Source organism: Ricinus communis, chromosome 9 (assembly GCF_019578655.1).
Source record: "Ricinus communis isolate WT05 ecotype wild-type chromosome 9, ASM1957865v1, whole genome shotgun sequence".
Lineage (NCBI taxonomy): Eukaryota > Viridiplantae > Streptophyta > Magnoliopsida > Malpighiales > Euphorbiaceae > Ricinus > Ricinus communis.
In genome coordinates, this window is record NC_063264.1 from 196498 (window position 1) to 205372 (window position 8875).

At 35.1% G+C, this 8875-nt stretch overlaps 3 protein-coding genes across 3 annotated transcripts; 1 reads left to right on the top strand and 2 right to left on the bottom strand.

The window, feature by feature from the left end:
- The first annotated feature begins 817 nt into the window (after positions 1-817).
- Positions 818-3032, top strand: LOC8260721 (F-box/LRR-repeat protein 4). Its single transcript, XM_002513076.3, has 2 exons — positions 818-1327; positions 1743-3032. The coding sequence occupies exons 1-2, from the start codon at positions 997-999 to the stop codon at positions 2633-2635; spliced, it is 1224 nt and encodes a 407-aa protein (XP_002513122.1). The 5' UTR covers positions 818-996; the 3' UTR covers positions 2636-3032.
- A 938-nt stretch (positions 3033-3970) lies between these two features.
- Positions 3971-5287, bottom strand: LOC8260722 (GEM-like protein 4). The gene is made up of 4 exons (XM_002513077.4): positions 4961-5287; positions 4797-4877; positions 4425-4699; positions 3971-4305 (listed from the first exon to the last, which is right to left on the bottom strand). Exons 1-4 carry the CDS (start codon positions 5106-5108, stop codon positions 4096-4098), a joined length of 714 nt encoding a protein of 237 aa, XP_002513123.1. The 5' UTR covers positions 5109-5287; the 3' UTR covers positions 3971-4095.
- A 2037-nt stretch (positions 5288-7324) lies between these two features.
- Positions 7325-8875, bottom strand: LOC8260723 (GEM-like protein 4). Its single transcript, XM_002513078.4, has 3 exons — positions 8176-8875; positions 7999-8079; positions 7325-7921 (listed from the first exon to the last, which is right to left on the bottom strand). Exons 1-3 carry the CDS (start codon positions 8297-8299, stop codon positions 7464-7466), a joined length of 663 nt encoding a protein of 220 aa, XP_002513124.1. The 5' UTR covers positions 8300-8875; the 3' UTR covers positions 7325-7463.

The following is an 8875-nucleotide window of genomic DNA, read 5'->3' on the forward strand; positions in this document are numbered from 1 at the left end:
TTTGACACAATTTTATCTCAAATAATCTCTTCGATCCGCCCAAATGTAGAATTATTAAGCGTTAAATGTTCTTTATTAAGGTCTTCTTAGCTGTTAATCTAATAATAAGGTCCTTCGCCCATTGAATTTGGTCTTGGACTTCTAGTATAAGTGGAATACCTTGCCAATCTTATCAAATTAAATACATAATTTACTTATTATATTTTTAAAATTATTTGTTATCTAATAATTATTCTTATTTAGAATCTCTTTTTATAATTATTTACTATTAAGAATTATTTTTCATTAAAAGTTATTTTCTCTTTCCACATCTGCTATATACATATACTATTTATTTATTACTTATAATCTTTTACATCATTTTTTAAATTATTTATATTATTTTTTATATTTTAATTTTTATGTTATCACTTTGGTTTTTTTAACACTATTTATTTTTTCTTTATACTGTTAAATTCACGTTATACTTTTAATTTTACTATAGTTAAAAAATTTTAAATTATTAATAAAAAATAAAAATATAACAAGTTAATGAAAAAAATAAAAAATGAAAATCATAGAGCCCAATAAAAATAATTAAAAAATTTAAGACTTTAAAAATATGATTTCCAGATATATATTTATATAATATTTACGTATTTGCTTATTTGGCACTATTGAGAGGACAGAGAAGATGGATGCAGGCCTAACGAATTTTAAAATATTTAAAATTCTGTAAATAGCTTTTTGCCAAGTCCGAAAGTACCCTCAAACAGAAGTTACCCACAATTCTAACAGACATGTATATTTCTGTACTTTTACTTATAAAAGACATCCATTTCACCTCAGCTCAGACTCAAACTCAAACTCAAACTCATATCATCATCCCATCGAATCAACAAAAGAAGGAAAAGGAACTAAGGAAGGAAAGATTAGGGTTTGTTATCAAGTAGCCCTATTCCCAATCCCTCCTCAATTTTCTTTTCTTTTTTTCTTTCTAATTTTTGCTGGATCAAAATGGCTTCTTCAATTTGCATAAACGAGACATTGACAGATGATGAGCTGCGATCCATTTTGTCAAAGCTGGAGAGTGATAAGGATAAAGAGATATTTGGGTTGGTGTGCAAGAGATGGCTTCGCTTGCAGAGTACTGAAAGGAAGAAACTTGCTGCTCGTGCTGGTCCACACATGCTTCAAAAGATGGCTGCAAGGTTCTCTCGCTTGATTGAATTGGACCTCTCTCAGTCTGTTTCTAGGTCCTTTTATCCTGGTGTCACTGATTCTGATCTCTCTGTTATTTCTCATGGCTTTCAATATTTGAGGGTCCTCAATTTGCAGAATTGTAAAGGTAAAGTTTCTTGCTTTTCAAAAATAAGTGTGTTTTTATTTTATTTTATGGATTTAGGTCTTAAATATGTCTCATTTAGTAGAAAAACATAGTGTATTCTTAATGGCAATCTCAAGATGCTTAATACGCACAGCTGCATTGCTGATTTAGGCTGATATCATTCTAGTTATTACAGAATGGACTTAGGTAAGGTTTGTTTTTCTTTTTTTTTTTTTTTTTTTCTTATTGAAAACTTTGTTTAGCAATTGAAAGAGAATGAAATTGAAAACTTGGAAGCTGATTTGGGTTTAATCTTTATTTACCTTTTAAGTATCTCAATATACTTTCTTGTCAATTCCTGGTCTCAAAGGCTTTTTGTATATCAATGTGAAATTCTTATTTACTTAGCTGTTGAATCATATCGTTTTTATTACAGGAATAACTGATAACGGAATGCGGTCCATTGGATGTGGTCTTTCTTCTCTCCAGTCCTTGGACGTATCCTATTGCAGAAAGCTAACAGACAAGGGGTTGTCAGCTGTTGCTGGGGGTTGTAGAGATTTGCGGATCTTACATCTTGCTGGATGCAGATTTATTACGGATGAAGTTTTAAAAGCTCTTTCTACTAGCTGTTCTAATCTACAAGAGTTGGGCCTGCAAGGATGCACCAACATAACTGACTCTGGGGTCAAAGATCTTGTCAGTGGTTGTAAGCAGATCCAATTCCTAGACATCAATAAATGCAGCAACATTGGGGATGTTGGGATTTCCAATCTTTCCAAGGCTTGTTCATCTTGCCTCAAGACATTGAAGTTGCTGGATTGCTACAAAGTTGGGGATGAATCTTTATCATCCTTAGCAAAATTTTGCAATAATCTTGAAACCCTTATTATTGGTGGCTGTCGAGACATCTCTGATCAGTCTGTAAAATTGTTGGCCTCAGCATGTACTAACAGTTTGAAGAATTTGCGTATGGACTGGTGTTTGAATATCTCCGACTCTTCCTTAAGTTGCATCCTCACTGAGTGCAGAAATCTAGAGGCTCTTGACATTGGATGCTGTGAGGAGGTTACCGATGCTGCTTTTCAAGTTTTAGGAACTGTGGAAAACAAATTGAAGTTAAAGGTTTTGAAGATCAGTAACTGTCCAAAGATAACAGTGACTGGGATAGGGAGGCTTTTAGAGAAGTGCAATGTTTTAGAATACCTTGACGTGAGGTCCTGCCCGCATGTTACAAAGTCAGGTTGCGAGGAGGCTGGTTTGCAGTTTCCTGAATGTTGTAAAGTAAATTACACAGGAAGCTTAAATGAGCCAGATGTTCTAATTTGAGGCCCTAGATTTTGAGAGAGTGAAATGTTGGAAAAACTTCATCTACTGAAACTTCTAAGCAAAACCTTCCTCTGCAAGCAGACTAGTTATCAGAATGAACAGGGCTTTTGCTAGCAGAGTTTCCTTCTCCTGTTCTTGTACGTACAAACGCATCTGACTTGGATAGAAATAATGTTTGGCATTTTTATGTATTCATTAGGGATGTTTATGTACATTAAGCGTGTGTGTTGTTTATTCTGTTGATTTGCGTGGTTACTTTTCTTTATTTTTGGTTTTCCCTTTGTCCTTCCAGTCATGGAGTGTTGTTGTTGTTCTTGTTCTTGTTGTAGTAAGATGTTGGTTGTCTTGGTATGACAGTAATAATTAGTAATAAGATTCTCAACTTCCTTATTATTCATATAGAAGATCTGGTTGCTTTTCAATGGATAAAATTATGAGGTTGGTTGTTGTAGTAAGCCGTGTTCTCGTAATTTATGAGTTTGATTTTCAGATAAATCAGAAGAAGTCAACTTTAGAATTCATTGACTGCTGCTAATGAGGAGATGCTGGAAACTATTTCTTTTGCTTGGAGAATCTTTTGGTGTCAGTCAGCCAATGAAAATAAGAATGCATTCAAGATGCGTTATCATTCTGGGTAGTTTATGACTCATAAGTTAGAGGCATGATGGAATTGGTGGGTCCTGATGTTGGAGTTTGTTAGGATATAGAATGCCCAGCAGTGTTTATGCCTACCATGTGAAGGAATGGACAAAGAGTCGTGGTCTGTTACTGATTGTAGAAACTTAATAATGGAGTAGAAGTTGAACAATTTTGTTAAGAAAACCTAATTCGGTATAGATTCCTTTCAACACCAGCCACCAACTTTAGTTTTCATAATTTAGTGGGTTGTGAGGGATTAGTGGTTCGAAAGCAAGTTACTTTCGGTGAGCAGACTAACAATGTTGCAATGGCCGAAGGAAGAAAAAGAAAAGGGTTCTTGTCAAATCAATTTATGTTGCTAGAGAAAATAAATCCACTTGAGAACACAATGAGGCCACCTGTAAGAACACACTTGGTATCTGGGACTTATCCAGCAGTTTGGGCGTTGCAATCAGCCTCTAACGATTGGCCCGACCTGCTAAACTTACCTTACTCAAAACTTCATCTAAATACACAAGCTATCACAAAAGTGCTAGTGGAATTTAATCTACTTTCACAAGAAAAAGTTAACACATTATGACTTTCTTAGCTTGTGTATGCAGAGACTGTAGCAATAGAGAACTGGTGATGAAGAAAAAAAAAAGAACTACACTAGGGAAGAATTAGGAGGGAATAGTTATAATGTGATGATAGGAGTTGAAAAATTAGGAAAGCAATTCTCATTAATAAAACTTCTGTACAGTTTTTGAGGTCAACTGATCTTGTTGACATGTTGTCACGCCATCTAGTTACACTGATTAAGAAAAGGGGCAAACTTGGGTTCAAAACATATTTGGGTGACTTGTGGTTTCAGACATCCAAGATTGAGATGTTGCTTGCTGAAGGCACCTGAAAGCTTTCTGATAATTTAAGAAACCCATAAACCAGAAATCAAAGTCATCAACAGTCACTATTTCTATGAACTTCTGTGATGGCTTCTTCACATTTTCACTTTGATTTGCAATCTTTATCTTTTTTAGTGGGATCACCACCTGCATGAATTTGATGTCCATTTAGTATCTTAGCAAGTAGAAAGCAAAGGGTAGCGGGGAGAGAGAGAGAGAGAGAGAGAGAGAGGGAGAAGCAAAATTATTTTTTTTTCTTTCATTACCTTGTAATGGATTCTGACCATTTTTCCTTCTGGAGAAGACAATTTAATTGATCTCTCACTACAGAAGGCAAGCTTGTCACTCGAGATAAAGAGAAGTCCTGCAATAGGACCAGCTGTTGTTGACAAATAACATTGGCAAGCTTTCAACAATCTCTCTCCTTCTTTAACATTAAATAACTGCCGATAAATTTTCTTCACTCCTCCCACTTGAAGAATTCTTGCTCCCAAGCTCAACTTTCCCTTCAGCGTTTCAGTGATTTTGGTCCCCAGTTTCACTGCAATTACAAGAAGTTGAATGAACTCAGTCATCACCCCCTTGTTCAAATAACTTTGTAACGATTCTTAATCGTAAGGAAACAGTTATCAACTTACCATGCTCGCGGATTCCATGTGCAAATTTGTCAGCTTTTTTCCCTAACTTATTCATCCTTTTAAGCACTGAATCTATTTTATCTGCAACAATAGCACTAGCTGATTAGCAAAAGCATCATGATTTGCTTCGATGGGGAGATAAAGAGAGTGTGAGAGAGAGATACCTTGCTTCACTGCAAGAGACTTATTTGCAGGAGTTGGAACATAGCTTTGGCTAGTATTTTCAAGGAAAAGTCTAGGAGTTTTCTGCACTTGGCTTGCTGCTGAAGTGATTGGAATTCCAATAACTTGTTCCTGAATTGATTTCTTCATATTTGGTTAATGTAGAAGGATAATTCACTCTTGGTCTTCTGCCTCAAAGTAATAGTCTCCTGTTCTGATTGCTGGAACTGCAGAATATGCTTGTGCTGTGAGTAATGTAGAGAGAGCTATGCTGCTTGGGTTGATCAGGTCTTGTATTCTACAAGTATATATAAAAGGGACGTCTGTGGTTGGTGAATCTCAACTTTTTATTGCATGAGTCATCCATGGCTCATCCACAATAATAAAGGCAAACATATTGTCTCAACATGATATATTTTAAGGGAAGATTTAGAGAAAAGATGACATCTTTGATTGCTTTTAAGAAAAGATAGTGTAGGCCCAATTCTTCCAATTGTCAATTTTCCACATCTAAATAAAAATTTACTAAATTTTACAATTCGTTGACTATATAGGGAAGTTAAATAAATCTAAAATTTGAAGGTTGTGATTCTGGTATCATCATGGCCCCATCTTTATTTTATTTTTTTGGTTTTTGCTGTTCAATGCTATGGAAACAAAATGAGATCATTCTGTCAGTGTTAGTTTTATTGCTGCAGACAGTGAGAACACTCTAGATGGGACTACAGCATAATAAGGGTTCTTGAGAATGTCTTCGGAGGAAAAAGGGTTAAGAAGAGTAGTATTTTTGTATGAGCTTATTGAGTTCTTCAGAATATCTTCCAAGGGAATCTCTGGAAATCTCACCTTCTTCCAAATGGGACCAAGAAAGAAAAAAGGAAGTTTGCTGATTAGTTGAGACAGTTAATTTAGTAATTCAATCCTAACAAACACCATATTGGCTATTGCTTTATTTTGAAGTTTTCTCCTACATGCTGACAGTGCAAGGGTGTGTCAAGGAAGACTTTTGAGCTGGCATTTTAGCTTTCTGATGGAAGCATTCCTCTTATATTTCTCTTAAAAAAAGAAGAAAAGAAGAAACCACTAAAGTCATTTGCAAGACAATGTGATGGATGAATCAACATGAGAAGCAGTTAGATATCATCAAACTACCAAAATGGGTGGCAACTTTTCCTTGGATTGTGAAAGTCCATTTACAATGGGGATAAGAAAAGTAGCAGCACATGCAGTCAATAGCTCAAATCTAACAACATTCATCACCAATCCCCAACTTCATTGGACAAAATCCCTTTTGCTGATAAGGAATGACATCTGCTTTTATCCATTCTTTTCTCTCTCTTCTTTTTATTTTGATGCCTGATGAGGTGGGGATGACTAGGCAGTTGGCCAACCAAAGCCTCCACCAAATTAATTTCTCCTTTTGCCCATCTCAGCACTAAACCATGAAGATGAAGTTATGGGTAGCCGTTAGAATAGATCAAATACCAAGAAACTAAGACTCTGAATAAAATTTCATCAAATCCCTGTGTCGTATCCACATCAGCCTCATTTCCCACATGTTGTCAAAGAATTATCTTATATGGTCTACAAGTAGTTCATATGTCAAAAGGAGAAATATATGAAAAAGAAATCAAATTATTAGATCTACAGTTATGTCTTATAAGAATCAGGAAAAATACATACACACATACTATTCATGGAAAACTAGTCAATGAATGGCTGCTGTGTTGCTGTTGCAGAGGGATATTGCTATTAGTCCCTTCCCTACTTTCCTGGTCAAGTCTAGCTTAATGCTTTACTGTATTAAGATCAGTTAATTGGTGACATCAATTATACAGCTTAAGCTTTGACAACTGATGATATTTAGCATCTTTTGCGATATACTTTCAATTCGATTGGATTTAGTTATTCCTTCGAGAAATATTAGTTTATGCCAGAATGGTTAGTGGAGAAACTTTTTCAGTGCTTGTCGCATTTGACACTGCAAATGATTTTTTTAATCGATCAGAATGGTTTGCTAAACTTAGGCACCAGTGAACGTAAATGTATCAGAAAGGTTTGATGTGTTCTTGTATAAAAGGAGAAGGTTTCTTAGGATTAAGATTCTGAAGCTATTTGCCGAAGGTATTGGCATCACCAACCATGTGGAAACTATATCCCTTGAAAGACTGCATTCAGTTCAACTTATAGATAATTGCTATTTTTGGGGTTAAACATATTGGATTATAAATCTTCTGCAATCTTTTTCTTCTTTTCTTTTTCGTTTTTTATTTACATAGTTTTTTTCTCTAGTTTTTTCTCTAGTTTCTGTTGATATTTTACTTAAAATGTTCTGGTGTGATCCTCAGCCAGCAAGAGTAATACAATGACTTAATATTTGGATGATCATATATATCTTCATTACAAAATTTTGTACAGTCTAAATGCGTGTACCCTCTTAATGAAACGGAGGGAAAGAACATTAATTACAATCTTATAAGTCACTAGTAAGTGACTTGGTGTAAATTAATCATCTACGTTCTGAGAGATTGCATGCTGAAGATATTTGAAAGTTTTCTGATAATTCAGGAAACCCATAAACCAGAAATCAAACTCATCAACAGTTACTATTTCCATGTACTTTTGGGATGGATTCTTCATATTCTCACTCTTTCCAATTCTTTTAACTTTTGCAAGTGGGATCACTACCTTGTAATGGATACGAACTGATTTCCCATTCGGAGAAGAGAATTTGACTGATCTCTCACTGCAAAAGCCGACCTTGCAAGTGGAGATAAACAAGAGGCCTGCAATGGGACCTGCTGTTGTTGACAAGTAGCATTGAGAAACCTTTAACAATTTCTCATCTTCTCCAACTCTAAACAACTGCTTGAAAATTTTCTCCACACCACCAACTTGAAGAATTTTAGCCCCCAAACTAAACTTCCCTTTTACAGTTTGACTGATATTGGATCCTAGCCTGACTGCATTTGCAAAACATTCAAAGTTAGAATTTAGCTTTCGTTCAATTTTGAATCTTTCTGAGTGAAAAAGTAGTTACCATGCTCTCTAATCCCTTGTGCAATATTGTCAGCTTTCCTTCCTAATTTGTTCATCATCTTGAAAACTGAATCTAATTTACCTGCAACATGAAAAACAAGCCATTCTCATTAATATTATTATTCCAACTGTGTGTGAAAGCAAAAAGGAGAGGGATAGACAGAGGAAGAGCCATTACATTGCGTCAATGTGGAAGAACAATTCAAAGAAGACGGAAGATGGTATTGGGTAGAAGGGTCAGGTAAATATAATTCTGAACTGATTGGAATTCCAATAACTTGATTCTGATGTGTGTTCTTCATTTTCAGTGAGTGGCAAGATTCAAGAATGATGCCGTCACTAGTGATAGAAAGATTCTTCAGGATAAGAGATAAAAGGAAGAGAAACCTGCAAGTGGTTGATGATCAACCCTTTCAATTCTGCGAATATATTTAAAGGGAAAGATTTTGGCAGGTAAGAGAAAAATTCTTACTTTCTGTAGTTGCATGAGTCATGTAAGACTCATCAACAGCAAAAAAGGTACACACACATACGATTCATTGACAATTAAAGATAAAGAAATATGAAAACATATCAAGTTCTGGTTGCTAAGAAAAGTAGCTGTACAAAGGTTGAGGCCTTCTTTTGAGAAATTCTACCACCAAGTATAAGAAACAAAAGAAAAAAGAAAAAAAAAAAAACAATAGGGCCAAGTAGATAAGATATCCCAAATAGATGGAACAAAATACAATCCTGCAATCTTCACAAGCAACGGTGTATGACTCTGTGGCGGTGTGGAATTGGTACTTTTTGGTTGGCAATTTTAGCTTTCTGATGCCATAATGCATTCGAATATAAGAAAAGAAAAGAGAAAGAAAAGGAATTCTGATCTGACATAT

Excerpts from the sequence above, each read along its gene's own strand:
- LOC8260721 (XM_002513076.3), top strand. The coding sequence starts at position 997 with ATGGCTTCTTCAATTTGCATAAACGAGACATTGACAGATGATGAGCTG. Across the intron at positions 1,328-1,742 it reads CAATTTGCAGAATTGTAAAG|GAATAACTGATAACGGAATG; the intron begins GTAAAGTTTCTT and ends TTTTTATTACAG.
- LOC8260722 (XM_002513077.4), bottom strand. The coding sequence starts at position 5,108 with ATGAAGAAATCAATTCAGGAACAAGTTATTGGAATTCCAATCACTTCA. Across the intron at positions 4,878-4,960 it reads GTCTCTTGCAGTGAAGCAAG|ATAAAATAGATTCAGTGCTT; the intron begins GTATCTCTCTCT and ends CTATTGTTGCAG. Across the intron at positions 4,700-4,796 it reads ACATGGAATCCGCGAGCATG|TGAAACTGGGGACCAAAATC; the intron begins GTAAGTTGATAA and ends TTGTAATTGCAG.
- LOC8260723 (XM_002513078.4), bottom strand. The coding sequence starts at position 8,299 with ATGAAGAACACACATCAGAATCAAGTTATTGGAATTCCAATCAGTTCA. Across the intron at positions 8,080-8,175 it reads TTCTTCCACATTGACGCAAT|GTAAATTAGATTCAGTTTTC; the intron begins GTAATGGCTCTT and ends TTCATGTTGCAG. Across the intron at positions 7,922-7,998 it reads ACAAGGGATTAGAGAGCATG|TCAGGCTAGGATCCAATATC; the intron begins GTAACTACTTTT and ends TTGCAAATGCAG.